Here is a 25,727-nt window from a genome sequence, read left to right as displayed (position 1 = left end):
AAAATTAATGAGGCCTAAGAAATCTTTAAGACCCATATTTGTCTTACTATGGAAAAAAAAAGCTACATTAAAACCATGAAAGTCTTAAGTGGATCCACCAGAACCTGATCAACTATCATGATTCTGCTAAACTCCTTCTAAAAGGAATAAATCTAGGGGGAGAAATATGCCATAAATTACACAGCATAGTAGACAAATTTTGCTTTGCAACTTGATAAAGCAAACATTTACTGCAGCGAAGTAAAAAAGCAATTTACTGTGCTAGAATGGGTGGCAATGGAGACTGAAAAGGTCGATTAAAAGTGGCCTCTGAGGGCTGGGGTTGTAGCTCAGTGGAAGAGCACTTGCCTAGTATGTGTGAGGCACTGGGTTCGAGTCTCAGCACCACATACAAATAAGTAAAATAAAGGTCCATCAACAACTAAAAAATATTTTAAAAAGTGAAAAGCATTTCACAAATTTTAAAAAATGACCTCTGAATTCAAATTATTCATAGTATTAAAATAATTAAATAGGAGGACATTAATCTGAGTTGGTTCCAGCATCCTGGGTTTCTACCTAACAACAGAATTTAAGAGAAAATGAAACTGAAGCCCAGTCAATCACAGGTGATCATCTGGGAAATTAGTGACAGTGTCTGAGCTCCATACCAGTATACTCCAAATAAAGCAATAGCTCCAACTTTAACCTATCAAATATTTTCTTTATTGGGTATCTACATTCACTCTATAAAAGCTATCCCACAATCACCTCCGGTGGAGCCCCAAACAATTCCCATTTGAAGTTAACCAACTCATGAATTGCTGATTGCTCAAATAAGCTTGTTAAACAAACTCTTTAAATTTTAATGTGCCAAGTTTATTTTTTAACAAGTTTGAAATATAAACAGGATACATGTCAACCAACTAGAGTCTAAAGATATGACATGGTATATATACTTTAAAACTACGATAACATACTGTCAGAGGCATGCTATAACAGACCAAAAAAAAAAAAAAAGTGTGGAGAAAACAGTTTGGAGTTAGAAGTTTCATTGAAGAAATAGCATTTGAATGTAACAAAGACAAATTTAATAGGAAAAGGAGGGATGGTGAGAATGGTGAATAGGAGATGGCATTCCCAAGAGAGAGTAAGCAGCATTTGATATTATAAAGAAACTGTTGGTGTGCCTGCTCTGTGCTCTACATGGACACACAAAGGTGGATATGACACAATATCGAAAACAGTCAACTAGGAGAGCCGGAAGATGTACAGGCACACAGAGCTATGAAGTTCTATAGGCTATAAGAAGAAAGAGAAGTCATGATGGAAGATGTGGCTGGAAGGTCCATTTTGGGGTGAGATTGTGAAGTGCCTTCATTAATCAGGGGGTGTATCTGGACTTTGTTCCATAGAAAACATGAAACATCCACAGATCATTTTAAGTAAAAGAGTGAAAGTTCTAGAAACTTGAAAACAAGCTACAATTTAACCCCCTTACTTTTTTAAATTGAGAAAGTGATGCTCAGAGAGGTTAAGTGATTGGCTATGTTTAGATCCTTTGACAGTGACAGGACCCCAGGTAGAAACCAGACTGAGCACATCTCTATTTTAGGATGATTTAGACAGAATATTCTGGTGAAAGTGTGGAGAACGAATTAGGAAGATGGGGCTGAAGCAAGGAGTCCAAGTAGCTAGTAGCCACCAGGAGGCTGTTAAATGATTTAAATAAAGAAATGAGATCTGAGATCTGGGATTCAGTATTAACTAGTGTTCTCATATTATTTTGACATTTTTTGTTAGTTTCCAAGCTTAATGTACTTTAAAATCAGAATTATTCTTTATTTTTATACAATCTTCTTGATGCTTTTATTACACTTTGGAGAGCAAAAATACAGTTGAACTCCTTCCTTCCTATCTACAAGTGCTAAAGAGGTACACCATATAAATGGAAGGATGTTTTTCCCTAAGTCACTGATTATGCAACAATAAACTACAGGTTTAATGATAATGCATATTTAATGGCTAGTGAATGTAATTTACAGTAATTAATAAAACATCTTAGTTTTTTTTTTTTTGTTTGTTTTTAAAGGAGGATGTACATCTATAACTGTGGCTATGGAAACGGACGACTTGGAGAAGTGACAGCACTAGATCTGGACTTTTGTTCAGTTGTGTGAAGTTGGCATCAACTTAGGTATGAACTGGTACCAATATTTTATCTTACCACTAAAATTGTGGAAGATACTATTAGTTGGCAAACCAAAAACCTATATCAAACACTCATCTCCTTTGGTCATTCCTAATACAAATGCCAAAAGACTACATGCTCAATTTCCAAGTTTGGAGAGGACTTCAGGAAGAAACATGTCACATAAATCTTATTTTCCCCCTATAAATTGTACACAAGCAACAAAGACTGCTTAAAAAAAACAAAACAAAACAAAACAAAAAAACAACAGTCCATAAATTTTATTCCCAGAGAAACCAGGAGACCGATACAATCTTCAGATGCCAAAACAAACACAAGGGCTGCCAACAGGGCCAAGATTTCATGGAAGTAGTATGAAAGGAGGGAAAGTGGTGAAAGAGTCAGGAGGGACCATGCAGTTGCACATCTAGCCAAAAAATGCCCTCTTTGAATGTGAAATATTCTCCTCTGGAAAGCAAAAGCAAGTCCCTTGTTCATAACAGAGGGGCGGAGAAGGGCAAGATTAGCTGTGGAAACCTCTCAAACCTGATTTGGTTCAGGGAAGGACCAAAACAAGGAAGCACAGAAAGAGGCCACATTTACTAGAGGAAGCATACCTCTGTGGCATTAGCAGAGGAGAAACACAATTTTGAAGCATGGAAGGCTACCATGGCCTGAATTTCCTGCACATGAAAGTACTGTAAATCATTATAAAGTACTGCCATAACACTGATATAAAAATATTCTTCAAAAAACAGTAACAGAGCAGGACATGGTGGTACATGCCAATAACCCCTGCAACTTGGGAGGTTGAAGCAGGAGGGATGTTGAAGGCCAGCCTGAGCAACTTGGTGAGACACTGTCTCAAAATTAAATATATAAAAAAAGCTGGGGATGTAGGTTGGTGGTAGAGTGCCCCGGGTTCAAACCCCAATACAACAACAACAATGACAACAATAACAGAACAGAAACTAGCAAAAATTAACAGATAAACCATATTCCATACTTGCAAAATTTTGTAGTACAGACAAAAACATTTTTCCATGAGTATTAAAATCTAGTGATTCAATTGCCTCTGTAAAGAAAATTGACAAAACAAAATGCAAAAAAATCAAGGAAGAGATGATGGGGTAATAGGAAATAGTGTGAGCTCAGAAAAATTATTATGGGAAAAATATACACCACGGGAAACCCAATGAGACATACATAATAAAATGAAGAAATAGATAATAAAATGAAGAAATAAAAACCAAATGAGGGCTGGGGATATAGCTTAGTGATAGAGTACTTATCTAGCATGTACAAGGCCCTGGGTTTGATAGCACTGCAAAACAAAACAACAAAAAACTCAAATGAAATAACAATGAAGAAAACATTAACTCTTGCTCTTTTGGTAATAATTCAGATCAATCCTCACACCAAAGAGAATCTGAGGTGAACAAATAGCCTGTTTAAAAAATTCTGCTTGAACACTGGAAAGCCAGTAAGATAAAGGAGAATTCCTGTGCTAAGATTGAAGTAGAGATGGAAATTCAGAGGTGGAAGATACTATTAGTTAGCAAACCAAAAACCTATATCAAACACTCATCTCCTCTGGTCATTCCAAGCATTTGAGGTTAATTTTGCCTGGGCTATTTACAATCTGAAAAGGAAAAGAGGAGCTGATCAGACTTGGGACATTCTCTTGGAGAAGACAGAAACATAGGAGCACAAGATTCACCAAGGATGGAGATTATTATAAGCCTTTGCACTTTGGGTCTATACGCCAAGGCTGAATGCTAGGAAAAATGGCAAGCCAGAAGTGTCTGTGCATAAGGTCAGTCCAGACTCTGGCCATCTTAGTGATCCAGATAACCCCAGTTCCTAAAACTTGATCAAGATATCCTAAATCTGACAGTGACTCCAAGTACCTGAGAGAAGCAAACAAAATTTGTCTCTCTCTGAAGGAGAGAAAGCAGCATTTTAGACCTCAATTTTTCTACAATTTTGCAAACATAATTTTGGAATATAATTATAGGTACCCAAGCCTGAGAAGAGAGACTATGAAAAAGCAGCAACAGAAACACAAAAGAAACAGATACAGAAGTGGTACTAAACATTGGTATTGTCAAACATACACATAGAAATCAACAAATCTAAAACTTGGATAATTTGAGAAACCAAGTAATGAATTGTATCCCATGAAATTAAATAGAAATTCACAAGTTTATACTAACATAAACAAGTAAGTGGGGAAAGAATAGGTAGGGAAAGTTGTTAAAGTAGAATTTTAATAAATGTATAAGAAATGATGAGATTAGAAAATTGCCACTTGGCAACTACCACAGCATATGTAATACTTAAGCTTTAAGTTTGTCTTACTTGTTCTATATTCCTTTTTCTCTTCTGCTCACCCTTTTTGATGTGATTATCTGTTATCATTTTGCTTTCAAGTAAAATTCCAACTTCATATAGACTGTACGTTCCAAACCTCAAGTGTCTGTGTATTGGTAATTTCTGAAATTTCTTATTACTATCTGATCTACTTAAATTGTTTAGTTTTTACATTTATTCTAAAAGGAAATGTTATATTGCTTAGCAAATCAAAAGTGAGTACTGCTGGGTGTGGTAGTGCACGCCTGTAATCCCAGCGACTCCGGAGGCTGAGGCAGGAGGATTGAGAGTTCAAAGCCAGCAAAAGCTAGGCACTAAACAACTCAGTCAAATTCTGTCTCTAAATATATAAAATACAAAATAGGACCAGGGATGTGGCTCAGTGGCCGAGAGCTTCTGAGTTCAATCCCCAGTAACCTACCCCCCACCAAAAAATCAAAAAGTCAGTATCATTTTCTATAAACAGAAAATTACCAAACCGTAAATTAAAATATTACAACAAAAAGAACTCATGTACACTTTGGGAAATTCTATATTCAAAGAGGCTTTGCCAATATTTAGACCTAACTGCACCAAATGATAGCCATGAGTCACATATTTAAGTGTAATTAATGTCAAAAAATTTTTTAAAAATTCATTTCTTTTCATTCACAACATTTTCTCTGATAATCTAAAGTAATACCTTACCAACCTCCATTAGTTATTTCTCATCTCTACCTTATGTTTTTTTTCATTATAATCACTGCAACTTAGAATTATTTTGTTCATATCTATTTACTTTTCATCTTTGCCTAAGCTATTTAAAGTGACAAAGCCCATAAAAATGCATACGAAGACAACATGATAGAAAACCTGAACAAAGAAAGAGCTTAATACGTTGGGAAATTATGTCTACAGATTCGTGTCGAAGTTATTTAATAAAACTTGTTTCAATTTTCAAACTATGAATTCCCCCTTCGAAAGCAGCATTGCATTCAAAATACTCAACTGGAAAAACCAACCAAACTAATGAATACAGGTAGTTTATTATATAGATTTAAAAAATGATAGTAAAATAAAGCAAGTCCAAGTTCAAATTTAAATACAGTATTTTAAAATATGGCTATATAATTTTAGACAGGAAAATCAGTAAAAGGAAACATCCCACTGAAAGTGGGAGTGTCCATAAACCTTTCTAAATAGTAAACTGAGGTTGAGCTGGCAGCTCTCCTTTGGAGGTTTAAAAACATCATGAACAATAGTTACTATACACCTTAATCATTACTCAATTTGACAGTAAGAAGCAAGGCAGGATACTCAGCTGATGACCCAAATGTTCAAGTTGATAAGTCACAAAATCCTAATGTATTCATGGAATAAAATGGGGAAGGACAACATGCATTCACTGGTCAGGTCAGAGAAGTGCCAGGTCATATGTTTCAGCATATTAAGTTATTATTTAGGTATACTCATAAATTTTTGTGAAATAAAGTTAGCTACTGTCAGACAGTACAACCCTTTACTAAATGGTAAGAATGATCAAACAGCTGGCTCAATCATCTGTGTGTTAACTCCCACTTGTATCAAACATACTTTTGCTCCTTCTTTAGATAACTAGTAGCTTGAATCCAGTTGTTCAATTATGGCAATGGACAAATCTGATTTATCACTTATGAGACGGAAAAACATTTAAGTGTACTAGCAAATAATTTATAGACTGGAAGATGTTTTCAGGAACACAGGTTTAATTGAAACTTTAATTATGATCCAAGAATTTTTTATGAGAAATCCTATAAAAAGATTTGCTTTAGAAAAGCTTTATAGATATATGGTTAGCAATACTGAGAATGGTTGAATTTAAAAAAAAATGTTAAGACTTAATACTACATTTTCACTGGGAACATGAAGCTCTAAATTCTGTGCCCGAATGAACAATGAATAGTTTTAAAATTTTCTCTTGGAATATAACAAAAATTCAAAACAAAAAAGCAACAGACTTAACTGCAGATTAACTACACAATTTTCATTCTAAATAATTTTTGAAATATTCCCAAAGCTAGTGAATAAGTGGAAAACCCATTATTTGTGTCATATTCCACAATTCTGGGAAAGTTTAGGACTTTAAATATTTTTAAGAACTTCAACTCTTTATGCTACAGAAAACAATATTATATACTATAATCAGGAAGTGGTTTCCTATAGGGCATTCATTCTTCAGGGTCTTAATTTTCTTTATTTAAAACATTTCGTAAAGGAAAAGGAAACCAGGAAAATAATGTTTTTCCTTCTCTGTTCGTAATTTTCTTAAACATGCTTTCAGGGCTGGGATCGTGGCTCAGCGGTAGAGCGCTCACTAGCACGGGTGGGACCCGGGTTCGATTCTCAGCACCACATAAAAAATAAAGGCATTGTGTTGTGTCCATCTACACCTAAAAAATAAATTAAAAAAAAAATATATATATATTTTAAAATGCTTTCAAAGTCACTTAAAAATAAGATTATTTCCTTTGTTGGGCACCTTGTATAAATTAGCTGTTAATAAGTGTTTCTTGAACATGAAATGAACAAAAAGTTCACACTGGTATCATTACATAACTTTTATAGAGGATACAAAAACTACTCAGACAGGTAATATGGGCTTACAGTTCTGACAAAAATCTGTGAAAGGACATGATCAAATTAAAACTTTATATTGGTTTCCTTTATTATCATTATTACTATTACTACTGTCTGCCTACAAATTTTGCTGCTTCCAATTCATTTCAAATCCTTTTAAGATTCCACTTCATGAGTTAAGCTTGTACAGAGAACAAAGAAGGTATGCTGTAGTTTTAAAAAAAGTAAATCCATTTTACATAGAGGCAGTTTAACATCATTAACCCACTATGTCTCATCATCCTATATATAGAATGCCTATAAAAACTTACATTGCTCTATTTTATACATATCCTATAAGATTTTATAGGTTTTTATAAGTGTCCAGTATAAATTATGATGGGACATAATGGGTTAAAGCTTATAGTATTGAAGAATATAATGGTTGTTTTTTAAGCCTATGAACTACTCTTTGCTTCAAGGGGTACTAGCAATATTTGAAGTACATCCTCAAACCTTATCATACTATGCCCAATTGTCCAATAATGACACAAGCAGAAAAATATTTGAAGCACAAAGTTGTAATGTTGATGATAAATGTTTAAAACATTAGGAATAAGATTAATGAAGAGCAAAGTAAATCTATAACAAGAAAAGGTAAGGTACATTTATTAAAAATAAAAATAATACACAGTCTCTGAAAACGAACAACAACAAAAAACATTCAGAATACAAGGACACCCAATATACACTCAAACAATGCACACATATTAAAAAAAATCAAAGACCCATGAAGTAATTTTTCTAGAACTTTTAAAAGGAAAAAAAAATTGGCTTCCTCCTCCTGCTAGAGATTTGTCTATAAACACACTATGCTAGACCAGCATTCCCTTTCAAATGTTCTGTACGACATGGTGTTGCACAATGTGTGCAATTACTTTGATGAACATTGTTTCTGATAAAATCATAGTTTCTGTATAGATGATCCAGAATATAAATCAGTGGTTCCATTTCATAAAAAATATTCATAAGCTGGAAGACCAGTGACGACCGTTTTCCAAAATCTTCGATTTTAACAAAAGGTACAGACTACTAAATCTAGATGCTTTCACATTATTCTGCATGAGTATCAAGTACTGTATAAAAATTAATGTAAAATCTTAAGTTAGCCAAAACTAGTGTCTCTAAAGGTCAAAGTTCTTCTTTACTTCATGGCTGATAAATCTTTTCTGCCTTTGTCACTAATAATGTTTGTCAAACCAAAGAACTTTGAAAAAAGAATATGTACTGCTGAAGGAAGATAGTACCAAATGTCATACTGAAGTTCAGTCTTAAGACACACACAGTTCCTGTTGGATATTGGACTGTGATAGTTTATTATCTTCAGTCTTTTCATGTCCTGGAGCATGGCAAATAGTCTTCCGCTTAAATAACCGAAGACTCAATCGTAATAATTCATTGTCTACCATTGGATCATTCGTGTAAGCTTGTTTTACAGTACCCTATTTGGAGAAAACAAAAACAAATAATGGGAAAAAGAATGTATATTACTAGTTGATAATAGAAAGGATACATAGGTTAACCTGTACCAAAAATACCAAAGTTATAATATATTTAATTTTGAATGGATATTAAATAACTTTACTGGATTAAAAAGCAAAATTACAAATGTTTCAGACTCAATGAATCCTAGAAAAGAAAAAAAGCTTCAGAGAGCACTTAGTTTTATCTCTTGTTTAATGTAGAAATCCTCAACAGTTCCTTACAAGTAACCAACCAGTTTTTACTCAGTCATTTCTAATGACAGAAAAAGAAAAAATATACACTAAAAATTCTATTATTGAATGGAATTATCTTCTTCATGCAATGAATAAAATCTCTTCTATGAAGTTATACCCTAATTCAATCTTATTTTTATTTGACAAAACTTAAATTCAAAGAAGAGAAGAATTATGGCTTTCTTCCTTTTGTTTTTCTGGGCTCCCGAGCTGAATAATTCTTTAAAAGACAGTTGGTCATGAAATGTATGAGGTACTACCACACTCTAAAATGTATATATTATTGTAACCTAAAGTAACATTAGCATTTTTTAAAGTTATTGTCACAAAATTTTGTTATGTCATCCCTAACTATGTGCATAATGAAATAATGGTAAGATCTAAATACTACCAGCATGCTGCTATTCCTCTTCTTTTCTAGGATCCTCAAATATAAATTATAATGGTTCCTGGCTCACATTTGTATTCCCTGTGTAGGTGTCTGTGTATGTTACTGAGGATTGCCTCGCCTTGTGGATGCTAGGCAAGTGTTCTACCATTGAGCCACATCCTCAGCCCTTTTCTTAAATTTTATGAGGAGACAGGGTCTTGCTAAATTGTTCAGGCTAGCCTTGAACTTGTGATCCTCTTGTCTCAGCCTCCCAAGTAACTGGGATTACAAGCACACACAGTGGCACCTCACACACCTATATTCTTTTTATAAAACATTTTATTTTGTAAGTTGTGATACAGTAAAATTAACCTTTTATGTTAGTTCTACAAGGCTGACGTATGTGGAGTAACCATGATGACAATCAGGATAGAAAAGTTTTCACTCAAACTCCCTCTGTTGCTTGCCCTTTTGTATTCATATACTTTTTTAAAAAATGAATGTTTTTATCATTTATATGTGGTGCAGAGAATTGAGCCTGGTGTGTTACACAAGCTAGGCAAGTGCACTACTGCTAAGCCACAGTCCCAGCCCCATATTCATACACTTTTTCCAGCTCTAACCTCTGACAACCACTGATATATCCTCTATAAACAGCCTTTTCTAGACTATTATATGAATACAGTTTATAACCTTTAGAGATTAGCTCCTTTCCTCGGCATAATATCTTTGAGATTCATCCATTTGTTAACCGTATTAATAGTGTGATACTTTTTGGTGACAATTAGTAAACTTATTGTATGAATTATTACATAGTTCATCTATTATCCAGTTGAAAAACACTGGAGTTGGTTTCAGTTTTTAGAGATTATGAATATAGCTGCTATTTACTTTTATGTATAGGTTTTTATATAAAACTAAGTTTTCACCTAAGACAAATACCTAGTGATGGAATTTCTAGGTCATGTATTAAATTTACATTTAAAGATGTTAAACATCTTTTCATGAGCTTAACAGCTCTCCATATGTCCTCTTTGGTGAAATGTCCAATCAAATCCTTTGCCTGTTTTTAAAAACTGGGTTGCTGACTTTTACTGTTAAGTCTTGACAATATCTCTTTTTAATATATTCTGGATACACACCTTTTGTAAGAATGTGTTTTGCAAGAATTTTCTGATTAAGTTTTCTTTTCATTCTCTTTCACAGAACAAGTTTTAAATGTAGAAGAACAATTATCTCAAAATATAAAGTTAATTTTTAAAAATCCAAATTATTTTACTCCTATTATTATTATTATTATTATTATTATTATTATTATTATTATTGGTGGTGGTACCACCACCAGGAATTGAACTCAGGGGCACTCAACTACTGAGCCACATCCCCAGCCCTATTTTGTATTTTATTTCGAGACAGGGTCTCATTGAGTTGCTTAGTGCTTTGCTTTTGCTCAGGCTAGCTTTGAACTCTGGATCCTCCTGCTTCAGCCTCCTCAGCTGTTGGAGTTATAGGCATGCACCACCGTACCCAGCTTCCTCCCTACTCTTGTTAGTCAGTCATATTTGTGTGGGTCTACTTCTGGACTCTTGGCTCTGTTCCATTAACCTGAATTTCTATTCTTTTACCAGTACCATACTATCTTAAGTACTGGAGTTTTATTTATTTATTTTTAATTTATTATTTTTAGATATATATGACGGTAGAGTGTATTTTGACATTGTACATACATGGAGAAGTACTATAGTTTTATATAATAAGTCTTGAAAATGAGTAGTTCAAATCCTCTGATTTTATTCTTCTTTGGAAAAATTATTTTGGCTATTAACTTCTCATGTAAACTTTAGAATCAGCTTGTCTGCTCTACTTGGATTTTTACTGGAGTTGTGTTAAATCTACAGTTCAATTTGGGTGAGAACAATAATCTTAGCAATATTGAGCTTACAATCCATGAACATGATGTTTCTCCAGGTCTTCACGGACTTTTTAAATCAGAGTTTTATAGTTTTTGGAACATAGATCCTGAATGTGTTTTATTATATTTATACCCAAGTAGTTCATTTTTTGAGAGCCATAAAATGAATTGTTTTTAACATTTTGGTGCCTAGGTGTTCATTGCTATAATTGTTTTTGTACAATAAATGACTTTGTTTTCTGTGACATTCTTAAACTCTATTTATTGGTTCTAGGATTTTTTTCTGTAAATTCCTTGAAATTTTTTACATAGCTAATCATGTTATATCTACTAATACAAACAGCCTTATTTATTCCTTTCCAATCTGTATGCTCTTTCTTTTTCTTGCCCTATTGAACTGGCTACAATCTTTACCATTAACTATTACGTTAGGTATAGATTTTAGCTACAAATTCAACTTAAAAAGACTACTCTGGTTATCTATTACTTCTTGAGTAACTTTTGGTAGTTTGTGGCCTTATAGAACGCAATCCATTTCTTTTATGCACATTTATGTGCATACATTTAATCATAATTATCACCTAATTATCCTTTTGTCTCAGCCTCCCAAGTAACTGAGATTCATGTAACCATGATGACAATCAGGATAGAAAAGTTTTATCACTCAAACTCCCTCTGCTTGCTCTGTGGGATCTGTAGTGATATCCCTGTTTCCATTTATGATACTAATCATTTGTATTTTCTTTTTTGCCTTGTCAGTCTAGGTAACAAATTAATGTGCTCTCTTTGTATCTTTCACCTATTTCTCCCAGGATACACTATAAATAAGAAGCTTTAAAATTCATTTTTCTAAAAAGAAATGATACCAATATATGGGTCAATAGTTTTTACACTATTTGTCATCTTACAAGAGACTACTACTTACCCTGATAAATGGTCCTGTTATGTATTTTTTTTTCATAATCATAGAACCTAAAGGTTTTTGTTAGCATTTTGAATAAGGCTCTCTAGAACCTGTAATAATTTTTTTTAGCTATCTCTCTTTCTTTTAGCTTTTGTACTGATATTTTTAACACTGAATAATGTGAAAATCTGCAATATCTTCTTTAGATGGATCATTGAAGACATTTATAATGTGCCACTGAAACTTTTTATAATGTGTCAAATGTTAACTGTCTTGTGCCTTATACTGAAGGATTATAAGGTTCTGAACAAAAGTTTTTCATGAGAAATTTGCAGAGGTATTTTTGGTTATTACAATTTTTGACAAGAACCATGGCATGTTAGAAGAACTAACAAATGTTATAAAATACTTTTTATAAAAAGACGGCAGCACATGGAGCACACCTGTAATCCCCGGACCTCGGGAGGCTAAGGCAGGAGGATTGCAAGTTCAAAGCCAGATTCAGCTACTTAGCAAGGCCTTAAGCAATTCAGCGAGACCCTGTTTCTAAATAAAATATACAAAAAGGGCTGAGGATGTTGCTCAGTGGTTAGGCACCCCTGGATTCAATCCCATGTACCCACCCCACCCCCCCAAAAGCAGTAGGATTCTAATGAGATTGTAAACCATACTGTCTTTCTCAATTGACATTCCTTATCTGAACCCAAAAGCAAATGATGTGAAGAATAGTTCTCAATTTAATAGTGAAGATGGTGGTAACTGGTTATCATTTTAGGTGTGTAATATAAAAAGTGATTCATTCCACACATGTTTACGGCATGGGAAGTCTAATTCTCTCACAGAAATGTTCAGTTGAGAAAGGCTGCAGAGAGAGATGGGCATCCAGGCAAAAGAATAAGGAGACATAAATTGCATTATTTAAGTGGGAGGGGCAACAGAGAATGATTAAAACAATTATCAAAAGTAATTTTGAAGTAGCCTTTAAGTGGAGAAGACTTGGTAATTATACAGTCTCAACTTGATTTTTTAAAAGCCTATTATTCTGCATTATCTGTTTTCAGATAATTATCTTGTTTTCATAAATTAGATCATTCCCAAAAAACCTGAGTATTTTTCTTGAATCAAAGAGCCTTTTCTTTAGTAATGGTATACATCCAAGATAATCTGTTTTACCAACAGCACAAAGTTATTAATATTTTTCTAACTTTTTAAGATTAGCTTCTTTATCATACTATTCATGCCTACCACACCCACATCCAAAATAAAACTCCCAGTTTATTATTTATTTATTTGATAAGTGAAGGATTTTATTGGGCCAGTTTATTAACTTTAAAAAGCCCAAGATGTTTTCAATTCCCTTCTATATCTAAACTTACTTTATTTTTCTTACTTTTCAATTCTTAATTCTTCCGAAGCAAATGCTTAAACTTAATAACTTCCATTTATTTCCTTCTCTTCCAACTCGACAATTTCATAGGCACTCTTCCTATAAATATCCTCACCTCTCTTTATCTGGGAATTTTTGTTTTTTGATATTCCATTTGAAAAAATTTCTAATATGTCTGCTTCTCTAACAAAGCTTTTCACTTATGCAAAATATTTATTCAAAGAATATCTTCAACATTTTTATGCATGAAATTTTGAACAACAAATAATTATTTTTCAAAACAACCACTAATCAGTTGTTATTAAAGTAAAAGTACTATACATTTTGGCAGAATTCTTTCTTTACACGTGTAAAAGACTAGGACATCAAACTTATAACAATACTTGAGACTGCATTCTCATTTTAAATTAATCAAATGAAAAATATGACATTTATACTATTTACTTTGTATTTTTTCCAAGGAAATAATAGTACCTTTTCATTTTTAACAAGCTGCTTTCGGATTGCTGAATCCCGTCTGAAGCACAGTGCTTTACAACACGGACCAAGATCACTAAGAAGACTTGCTCTTTCTTCTTTTCGTAGTAATGCAGCCATGTTGAGAGCCCCCAATTCATGCTCAAAAAGATTGTCTGCATCTTTCAATACAAATAAACATGCATTAAATTTTCCTACAGTAGGAAAGTGTTATCATTGGCTTAAGTTTGAGTCTATGACTTATCAAAGTTAGCAACATTGGTGAAAATTATTTTATATCAAAGGCAACATATTCTCTGCAAAGAACCTTCAACATATAGTATGTGGCTGACTTAAACAAAAATAAATATTCTGATAGCTGCTTTAAATTTGCTTAAGATAAAAGCAAACATGGGGAGGAGAATGTAGACACTGATTACTGACTATGACTGAGAAGAAAAGTTCAAGTTCAGAATTACTGAAATAAAACTCAGTATGTTGCCTTCCATCAACTACAACTTAAAATTATAGATTTCAGCACTGTATAGTAGCAAGATTCAAATGTAATAATATTCAAGATGTGACTTCTAAGAAATCAGCTGACAGAAAATGATTAGATGTTAGACTACCTCTAAGTTACTACAAAAACTTGAGACAATGTATTAAATTAGTAAAAAGACAATTTTAAGTCACAACATACAAGGGAGGGAGAAAACACTTAACACTTAACAAAAAGCAGAATCAAGAAAATATTTGATAAAAATTTATTGTATTAAAAGGGAAGTAAAGGAAGACAAAAGGAAGTAAAAATAACAAAACAGAACCAGTCAGTAATCAAAATAAAAGAGTAGCCAAGAATTATTACAAAAGCATTAGGTACTGCCTCTATTCCTAAGACATGATCAAACAGGTTGCTATTAGACTCCACAAAAGAAAGCAGTAAATAGCATTAAGGTAAAACCAAATAGGATAAATTTAATACAGAATGAAAGAAGCTGCATTACACAGTTCATTTGAATTTTCTGAAATGCAAAATATAAGCAATGAAATTAGAAAATTAACAAGAAACTACCTTCATGCAACACAGTTAAGAGATTTGTACCTAGTTGATAGGTATATAAGTATAAATATATATAAACTAACTCAAAACTGGTTCCCACACTCTGATGTCTACTTGAATCACTTGAGAATTTTTTTTAGTAATATACTTATTAGACCTACAGAATCAGAATCTCCATAGTTGGGCCAAGATACTTTAAGAGAAAAATAAGGGATTCCTCAGATGACTCATTCTCTCTCTCTCTCTCTCTCTCTTACACACACACACACACACACACACACACAGTACCCACAGGCATTTGGACATAGACACATACACCACACACACACACACACACACACACACACACACACACACACACACAAATATTCTCCATTCTACTATAATCACAAACAAATGAAATCTGCATTGAGCCCACATTCTTTTTTGAAAACTGCCTAGTGGGACAGATGTTTTTAAAAATTTTTTTGTTGTTGCTAATGGACTATTTATTTATTTATTGTGCCGAAAATTGAACCCAGTGCCTCACACATGGTAGGCAAGTGATCTACCACTGAGCTAAAACCCAGCCCAGTAGGACAGATTTTACTGGCATCCTTGCTATCCTTATTCTGTTTTCAGACAACAAGATGAAAAACACTTTCTTTTACATATGTAAAAGACTAGGAAACTGGTACACTTTTTTTTTGGGGGGGGGGATTGAATGGAGGGGTGATTATCCACTGAGCCATAGCCTCAGCCCACTTTTAATTTTGAGAAAGAGTCTCTTTAAGTTGCTTAGAGCCTTCTTAGCTAAGTGGCTAAAGCTGGCTTTCCTGTAAACTTCTTTAGAGTATAACATAGCTAAACTTCCAGTCTGTTCATGGTTTTGACAAACTAAACACAGACTAAACTAAAGGTAAAACAAAGGGTGCAAAATAATTGGGAAAGATTAACTGAGAAGAATTTAACCATATTGCAATTAGTAAATCTAGATGAAAGCAAGTTCAATTTTAGCACCCATGTTCAGTTTTCTGCTTTAAACCTAAGTTTGTTTCTGTTTTATCTCAGTTTTTAAAATTATATATGGCATGAAGATATACTCTCTTCAGTGTTGGGGCACTGAAATAGATGAAATGAATACAAACATGGGTATCAATTATTTTGCAAACAGGTACTGGGTATTTTTTATGTGACAGGCATAGGTATATGCAATGCATAAGTAGTATAAAGTAGTATATAAAGAGAAAATTAGACACTGATATGGTAATGAACAAAACTAAGTCACATTCCACATGAAATACACATTCAGCATCCTTTATCAGTTCTCTAGTATCACTGTTAGGGAACAGACAAACATAAATGGTAGGAACACAAGGTTAAGAGAATCATTTTATAAATTGGGACCACTGTTGCTGACCCTTATATGCTTTCTGTTTCAGGAAGCAATTTACCTGTAGCCCTGCATGGCCTCAGTGGACAGGCTATGTCACATTCCACAGCAAACTACCTGTTCACTGCAGGAGAAATGCAGAACCAAAATAATGTGGATAAGAGGAATCCATGTTACCCTGAAGGAGACTTTTGTGACCAGATCCTGAAACTCTAGGAGATAAGGATAGCTCCTCCTAACCATAAAATCTGTAAGAATGTATGGTTAAGAATCCAATTAGAACTGCTCAGCATGGGCCAAAGTGACCTAGAGCTGCCATGACAGTGGAGACTTGAAAGTATGATGTCACCCTGCTGTCAGTCAAAAGTTAAGAGGTGGACCTGCGCAAGGCTCTCTGGAAACTTCCCTGGGGTCCCCAACAAAACTGGAGTGCAGGGGGGCTGGGGATGTGGCTCAAGCAGTAACGCGCTTGCCTGGCATGTGTGGGGCGCTGGGTTCGATCCTCAGCACCACATAAAAATAAAATAAAGATACTGTGTCCACCGAAAACTGAAAAATAAATATTAAAAAATTCTCTGTCTCTCTCTTCTATCTTAAAAAAAAAAAAAAAAAAACTGGAGTGCAGGAGAGGCACATTGTCCCTCTCTGAGAGGACCCACTCTCTCTCTTAAGAGTGTCCTCTTCTCCTCTTTTCCTGTCAATAAACTTTCCCCCTTTTCCCTTTAGTAAATTCATTCCTATTACTCTAAGCAACATTTCTGAAATCTTTCTGACTAGATCACAAGAGTAGGGGCTTGAAAGTAGGTCTTTACACTGCCTCAGTTTCTCGGAAGGCCTCAGCTCTGTAACACCACCATCACAGCAGCAAAAATTAGGAGAGGTCTGATTGTTAAGCAACAATCAAACCCTCCTCTTACAAACAGTTCATAGTTTCAGGTCTTACTTAAGTCACCATTAAGTAAGCCCTCTAGTAAACTTTGATACAGAAAGTTTATTTTACAACTTTTGCAACTTCTCTGTAGAATTAAATTTTCCTCAAAAAATTTTAAGGAATTTTGACCATGAAGATTAAATTAATGAATATAAATGATTGCTCCAAAAAACAAAAACCAACAAAGAAGTTCCTATAGTGTGAGTACTACATGACAACTAAACAGAATTCTTTTCAACAATATCCTAATAGTTACAACAGACATTACATAGTTAAAGTAAATGGAATTACCTTTGGGTTTTTCTAAAAGTCTCTGACATGTTTCTTTGACTTTGGTAAAGAGCTCAGAACCTGCCAGCTTTTTAGAAATTCCAACTCTTAGCATAACAGCTCCAGGTGTGAATTTTAAGAGTGCAGCCCCAGGTTCTCGTGGTTCTTTTGGATGTTTTGGCATAAGACCAGACCAATCCACATCTATCACATCTAATGGATCTGTAAAAAAATTAAATAATACTTTTCTTTACATCAAAAAATAAAGAAGCCTTAACTACAGAGAAATAGATTTGGTCCTTGGTAACCATCTATGGATTCAACTAACTATAGATAAAAAAATATATATTTACAGAAAAGTCTGAATTGAACATGTACAGCCTTTTATTTCCTTATAATTATTCCCTATACAATACAGTCTAGCAACAAACTATAACACATTTACATTTTAGTAGGTATCAGAAGTAATCTAGAGATGTTTTAAAGCATACAGGAGGACGTGGATACGTTACATGCAAATACTGAGCCATTTTATATAAGAGAATTGAGCATCTGCAGATTTTGTGTGCAGCTCATGATGTCAATCTCCTATGGATATGGAGGGATGACTGTATGAATCAAGTAAGCACAGCCTTAACTCATAAATAAATAAAGTCATTTTCTTAAAATTTCAGCTTTCTCATAAAAATGAATATTTAGAATCTTAAAACTCTCCACCAAAAGAAAACAGGTAAGCTAACCCTACAAAATAACTCATTTAAAAATTAAATGAGAGATTACCAATGAAAGAACTCCATTATTTCACTAAGATAAGGCCTGATATTTTGAAACTTGGTACCAGAATCATATCAAGGATTAAATCTAGGAGCATATTTAGTTTGCCTGTATGCACACATACATACATTATAGAGGAAATAATTGATTATGAAATTTCTTTAAGAATCAGACAGTGACTATTATTAACAGTGAGAGTGAATAATCCATCAAGAAGAAAGAGCTGAAGAAATATAATAATGTTCTATTTAGAAATATCTAATACCAACAAATGACAAATATAATAATTATATCTTCCACATTAGCATGAAAATTTGTGAAATACGAGCAGAAAAAAAATAAAAATAAAAATTTTGTACAAACAAACAAAAAAGGTTGGGAGTACTCAGAAACAAATTGATACAACTGAATGATAATGTCAAGGAATGTTGTTTCATGGGATAGTTACTTGAGTAAGCTCTGGCAATGTATAAGTACAATAAATAAAAATAATAATTACTGAATTTAGAAAACTGAAAGAAGTTATAAAAGACTGCTCAAATACCACCTCTGCAAATGATTACCTGGCATCTTCTCTTCATCCTGTTGGTCCTCTCTCTTTTCTGCATCACCTGCCAGAATTTCATCTAGTTCATCATCACTAATTGGCTCATATCCTTCTCCAGCACCAGATCCTAATGAATGTGCATCATCTAACTTGGATTCATCATCTCCTGCTAATACACAAATTCATTTCATGTTAAAAAAAGTATTTAAGGGAAGGGATGCCTAAATCAAACAAAAATGTAAAGGCTGTACACATTGTAACAATGTGAAAAGCATTTTTTTTAAACAGAAAGCTATCTTTTTAAACTAGTCAAACACTTCATAGTTTCAAAAGCAAACTAAAAAATAAAATTGAATTAACTAAATTTATTTTAGTAGTTAAGAACACAAAACGAACAGCAATTATCAGATAAGGTCACAATTAAAATATCAAAAATAAAAAGATACCACTAATACACTAATATTGATTATGTGTATTGTGTTAATTTTTGACAATAAAACTTTCACAATCAGAAAAATCTTCTAACTTCAAAAGACTGTAATAATTTCTTTAGCTGAATAAACTCATTATTAAAAAAAAAAAAAACTTGCTTTTTTTTTTTTTGGTGGGGTAGAACTAGAGATTGAACCACCAGGCACCAGGAGTATTCTGCCTCTGAGCTACATTCCCAACCCTTTTTATTTTGAGACAAGTTCTTACAAAATTGCCCAGGTTGGCCTTGAACTTGAGATCCTCCTGTCTCAGTCTCTTGAGTAGCTGGAGTTACAGTGTGTGTGCTACCACATGCCTGGTTCGTTGCAAATTTACTTTAAAAAGATATTTTAAACTTAAGTCTTAGTTCATGATAGAAAGAACTTTCTAGCAGTGAGGTAAAAATGTGAAGTATCATTAATTCTCTTCCCTATCCCAACATTTTCATCTAATTAATGAATGCAATTTTAGAAGAATGCTATAATATAACTTAAAAATATTTTTGTTGGTATTTCTACTTTTCTCAACTAGTATGTATGCTAAACTTTGTCTCCTGGTGAGTTAGTTAGAAGTTTACTCCCCAAATTACTAAGTATGTCCAATGTTTCTACTGGCAATCTATATACTTTATGGAATCTAAAACCCTTACTTTCAAATGGCAACACTATGGTGCATGGGTATGAATGTGCACCAAATAAAATTTGAGGCTACGAAATGTTTCTAGTCATTCTGATAATTTTTTGTTCTATTAAATTCTATAAAAATTTCCCCATATCCCCACAAATTCATTTCTAAGACAACCCATTTTAATAACTGGTCATATAAATATGTATCTAAACATAAATGTAACAGCATTTTTAAATTTTTAAGCTTATACAACTCATTTTCCTACTTTAAGTGAACACATATATCATACAGCAGATGATTTACCTCTAAATGTCTATGCTGTATTATCTGTAGTTGCAACTAAAAAATGGTAACATTTTAGGAATGAAGGACACTGACACACAAGAGCTATTATAATAATTAGTTCAATATATCCCAAGGTTGGGCCTACATCAGAATCACGGCTCATGATATGATGTTATTTATACTTAAACTTGAGATGAAAACATAATATGAAAAAAAAACAGTAGAAATGTTTAAGTCAAATAGAACAAAAATATGTATAACAGATAGCATATAAGATGTCTAATCTGTTTTTAAAAGTCGTGGATTTTACTATAGGCCAAATGCTGTCACGACAAATTAAAAACAAAAAAATCATAACCTTAGTGCTTGGAAATAGGAGGTTATGTTAGAACAATGATTCAAAAACTGATACCAGAAATGGAGAGTCTTAGGAAGGCAGAAATTTCAGGAGAATTCTCAGAGGGGCCATTATCCCTATTAACCTAGGCTATAATTCACCAAGAAGTAAGATGTGGGGTATACATGTACAGACACAATACATCTTCATTCATCAGCTATTGATAAAAAGGAGTACAGTACAATGGGGAGAAAAATCATAAAAAAAATTACAATACTGTATGGGGATACTATAAAAGATGTACAAACAAGGTGCTGTTAAGAATGTGAAAGTGCTTTTTGCACAGGTGGCTTCATAGAGAAAATAACTGAGAAAGTCTGAGTAAGGAGGAGATGATGTAAGTGCAAAGGTCTATCCGGAAATGGGAAGAACAGGTACTAAAAAGGGATACAGAAAGGAAAGGCATGAATCAATTTGTCTAGTTTATTGTAGGCAAATATTCTGAGATAGTACATAAGCAGTAATTTTTTTTTATTATTTGTATCTGCCATATGATAGCTTTTGGCCTATAGTTTATAAAAGTAGATCCTTGTATCTCTTAGTTATCTGATTAGATATCTCAGTATGCCATCTGTTTTATATATATATCTCTAGCTTTCCCCCAGCTCCAATTTGGCTTGACCAAAACAATTCTACCTCAGATTCTTTTTTTTTTTTTTTTTTGGTACCAAGGATTGAACCCAGGGGCGCTTAACCACTGAGCCACAACCCTAGCCCTTTTTTGGTATTTTATTTAGAGACAGGGTCTCTCTTGAGTTGCTTAGGGCCTCACTAAGTTGCTGAGGCTGGCTTTGAACTCAAGATCCTCCTGCCTCAGCCTCCTGAGCCACTGAGATTATAGTAGTGCACCACCGAGCCCAGCTCTACCTCAGATTCTTTACATTACTGAATATAACTAATCACTGCAATTGCGCTCCTACAATTGAAGCTGGAGTCTCCTTAACCTGATAATAAAAGTCAGTTTATCTAGCAAAGTGGTAGTGAAGAATGAAGAATAGGGGCAGTATAGAGTGAGGTTCCACAGAGCCAAGACTGGCTCAGACTGGGCCAAAGTGTTCATGCTGACTTCTCTGCATTCCTGTTCTAGGACTGAGGAATGCCAGGAGGGCTCTATAGTTGATCTGCCATTAAATGCAGTTTTAGCAGGTTTTATTATTTCATATATTTGTTCTCAGTTGCCCTAGAAAAGAGGAACCTCTAATAGTTATGTGAATCCTTCTCTGAACTAAAATGTCAATTTTTGTGATTTTATTTTATTCTTAACATTTAAGAAAAAGGATGTGATGGTTATTCTTCAAAATCTGTGGACATTGTACCTAAGCAATGTTTCAATGGTCGGGCATAAACAGAACTGAATATTTCATTCTTCGATCTCTCTTTTTTTTAAAAATTGATTTTGTTTTTTAAATACATGACAGTGGAACGCATTATAATTCTTATTACACATATAGAGAATGATTTCTCATATCTCTGTTTGTAGATAAAGTATGTTGACACCAATTCATGTCTTCATACATTTACTTTAAATAATGATGTCCATCACATTCCACCATCATTGCTAACCCCCTGCTCCCTCTCTTCCCCTCCCATCCCTCTGCCCTATCTAGAGTACTCACTTTTTATTTCAAGAACTATTTCTTTTATTTCATTAGGATTATTTTAACCCAAATTTGTACTAGAGGGAAAGACATATTTTAGTATCACAGGAATTTTCCTTATGAATCTACTTTCTCTAATGAAATCAATTTACCTTTCAAAAGAAAATATTTACTTCACATGAAATTGGAAAAGGAATGGAGCATATGAGATGTCTAATCTGTTTTTAACAGAGAAAAGGGTGAGGCACTCACCTTCCACACTCTCAGTTCTCTCAGCTTTATTCATATCTTCAAATCCTTGCACAGATCCCAGTTCTTTATCCATTCTTTCTTTATCCAAAGTTAGAGTGTCTCGGGAAGCGGCTTCCAGATCTCTTTCATGTTCACTCTCCAGTTTTGCTTCACTGCGTTTCACAGACTCTATCTGAGAAGAAATCTCAAAAGTTCTATCTCTATCTCTGTCCCTTTCAACAGATTCAGGAATTAGTCTCTCTCTTTCCCTGTCCAGGTCTCTCCTTTTGTCTCGCTCTCTCTCGCGTTCCCGCAATCTATCTCGATCTCTGTTCCTTGGCCAGTCTTTATCTGCTTCTCGGTCCCATTCTCTTGGCCTTGTATCCCTCCTCTCTCTCTCCCGCTCTCTATCATGCTCATATCGATCTCTTTCTTGAAGCCTATCTCTGCTATCAAAAGACCCAGATCTTGAATGGACTTGCCGATCTGACTCAGGAGAACTTCTTCTTGAACTATGGCTTCTTGAATCCTGGCGATCTATAATAAATATGCCACATACAAAAATTAACAGTAAACAGAAAGAAACTACTTCATTTTAGAATCTTTTAAAGTTATAATTTACTTGCCAATATATTTTCTCAATATTTTCAATGTTCTATATACTCTGTACATTCTACATACACATTTCTCTACATACATATACAAAGAACTCATTTTAGGGACAAATTTCTGTCTCTCAAGGGGTTAATCAAAGTATGTTTAAAAAATTTCCTTGTCAGCCGAGTACAGTGGTGCACACCTATAATCATTCCTAGCAACTTAAAAGGCTGAGGCAGGAGGATTACAAGTTCAAGGCTAGACTTCAGCAACTTTGTGATACCTTGTCTCAAAATAAAATATTAAAGAGGGCTGGGGATATAGCTCAGTGGGAGAGCAGCCCTGGGTTCAATCCCCAGTACCTAAAGAAAAAAAAGGTTTCCTTGTCTATTTCCAGTACAAAAATATCTTGAAATATGTACATAAAATGGTTAGATATTAATATGTATTTAATTCTTTGACTTCTCTTTACTCTCCTATCTTATTTTCTGAGGCAAAAAGAGCAGTACTGGCTATAGAAAGAATAGCAGGAAGGTTACATTTGCAAATGTTGATATAGGACTGGAGTAGAGAGCCTTTTCACCAAATCATATCATTAAAATCCTAACATTAAACTGTTAATAGCACTGAATGTATCTCTATTATAACATTGGTCTTAAAGTGATAATGGATGAGACTTTAAAGGGATAATGAAAATAAATGATGATTTCTTAATGGGATGAATAAGCCTCCTCCCACACAAAGTTCCACAAAATTAAAAAAAAAAAAAAAAAAGATTAGCCATCACATTAAAAAGCATGTATAAAAAGTAACTAGGCATTACTTTAGCATTATAATTTGTATAAAATATACTAACACAGGAAACAATGACTAGATCATAATTTAATTTTATTACCTGAAGAAGTACTTCGGCTAGGCTCTCCACGCTTTAACTGGTCAATCCTAGATTTTCTCTCTCCTGTGATTTCTAGACTTTTTGTTTTTTCTCTATCTCTTGAACCACTATGCAGCACTCTCTTTCGACTACCTTGGTCATCCCCACTTCTATGCGCAGAATCATTGGATGGAGAGCGCAGACGGCCAGAGGTGTGACTACGATTACTCCGATTGCTCCCAAGGCTGCTGCTCCTCTTTTGATCCACTGGCTTTCGATGTGGTGTATCTTCTATGGTTACATGAGGTGCCTCTACTTTTTCTACTCGTGTCCTATGGCATTTTCTGTGTGACTCTTCATTGGCAAAAGTAGCACTGGTAGTGTTGGTGGGGTTCGCAGAGGTGGAAATGGAGGTGGAGGAGGCAGTAGCAGCAGTAATAGGAGTAGAGGCAAGAGCAGCAGAGGCAGCTGTACTGGCACTAGCCAAAGGAGGTGGAGGAGGGAGAAGAGAAGATAGAGGAGAAGGGGTACTACCAGGAGTAGCAGCAGAGGCAGCATGCTCTGATTCTGTCACCTCTGTACGGTCAGGCACATCCTCATCAGACCAGTCACTAAAGGCTGTATCTTCTTTCTTCTGAGGATCCTCTAGCATACCATCCTTATCGTTGGAAATTTCAACTAAATCCTCTTTGGTTGTCATAGGGGGAGTTCGTGGCCCTCTTTTCTTCTTATTTTGCTGGGCTACTTCTTCATCAGAAATATCAGAATCACCTTTGGATCTTTTACGTTTTTTTTCAACATTTTTCTTCTTCTGTCCTTTTTTAGGGGAGAAGACTTGACCATCTTCAGATGTTGTCTCAATGTTACTCCTCTCTATTCCAATATCATCCTCTTTCTTTTTCTTGATAGGTTTCTTCTGAACTTTTGCTTTTTTCTTATTTTCTTCATGAGCTCGATCAGATGTGTCTCGATCTTCAGACTGGTGGTGGCCAATCATGTCTTGTGTACGTGCTCTTGAGCTTTCCAAGATTTCTGTCTGTTCTCTCTGCTTTTCTACAGAAGAAACTTTCTCTTTGAGTTCTTGCTCTTCATAGCGCCTTGAACTCTCTTTTCTTTCTGGTTTACGATCTTCTTCTTTCCATCTACTCTGCCTATCTTCAGGGAGATGTGATGGGCTGAGAGAGCGAGATTCTTGAGGTCGTACAACCTGGCTCAAGAGTCTGTGTTTTTCATCTATACAAAAAGAGAAAAATAATCACATATTCACCAGGTGAATAAACACTGCACATTACATTTAAATAACAATTAGACAATCTCTCACTTTTCATCTGAAAACTTTTCAAATGACAGACAAAAGCCTACTATTTGGATTTAACTACAAATGGTAGGAAAAGACAATGCCATTATGATAAATGATATACTTCTCAAACATACTTTAATCACATAAGGAAATATTTAGAGGCAGTAGATCCAGAAAACTTTTTAAAAAATCTTAATTTGTCAGTTCCAATCAGTGTCAAAGAATGGTCTCATAGTAAATGAGTACGAATACAGAGACACAGAAAACAAAAAGTGCTCACTTTTATCATCTCCACTGTTGTAAGTGTCACTGTCAGGAGAATGTTCACGCCGACGCTTAGGTGACTGCCGAGGACTGGGACTCCCTTCATTTCTATAGCGCTTCCTAAATTGGGCAAACAAATACAACTTATAAAATTCTAAAGGGTGAAGATTTCTTTACTATGTTTTTTATTAGTATATTTTACTAT

At 34.2% G+C, this 25,727-nt stretch overlaps 1 protein-coding gene across 1 annotated transcript in view; it reads right to left on the bottom strand.

Moving 5' to 3' along the window:
- Positions 1-7,760: 7,760 nt before the first annotated feature.
- Positions 7,761-25,727, bottom strand: part of Zc3h13 (zinc finger CCCH-type containing 13) — a 74,945-nt gene continuing 56,978 nt past the window's right edge. Inside the window, exons 12-18 of the mRNA XM_048800555.1 lie at positions 25,539-25,642; positions 23,980-25,191; positions 22,509-23,024; positions 18,895-19,047; positions 17,579-17,779; positions 13,943-14,106; positions 7,761-8,619 (exon numbers count right to left, since the gene is read on the bottom strand). Of these exons, the coding sequence (XP_048656512.1) occupies positions 8,449-8,619; positions 13,943-14,106; positions 17,579-17,779; positions 18,895-19,047; positions 22,509-23,024; positions 23,980-25,191; positions 25,539-25,642 (2,521 nt within the window). The 3' untranslated portion in view covers positions 7,761-8,448. The remainder of the gene's footprint in view (positions 8,620-13,942; positions 14,107-17,578; positions 17,780-18,894; positions 19,048-22,508; positions 23,025-23,979; positions 25,192-25,538; positions 25,643-25,727) is intronic.

This window comes from Marmota marmota, unplaced genomic scaffold (assembly GCF_001458135.2).
Source record: "Marmota marmota marmota unplaced genomic scaffold, marMar, whole genome shotgun sequence".
Taxonomy (NCBI): Eukaryota; Metazoa; Chordata; class Mammalia; order Rodentia; family Sciuridae; genus Marmota; species Marmota marmota.
The sequence above is the reverse complement of the archived record's forward strand: the minus strand, read 5'-3'. Positions and strand labels throughout refer to the sequence as shown.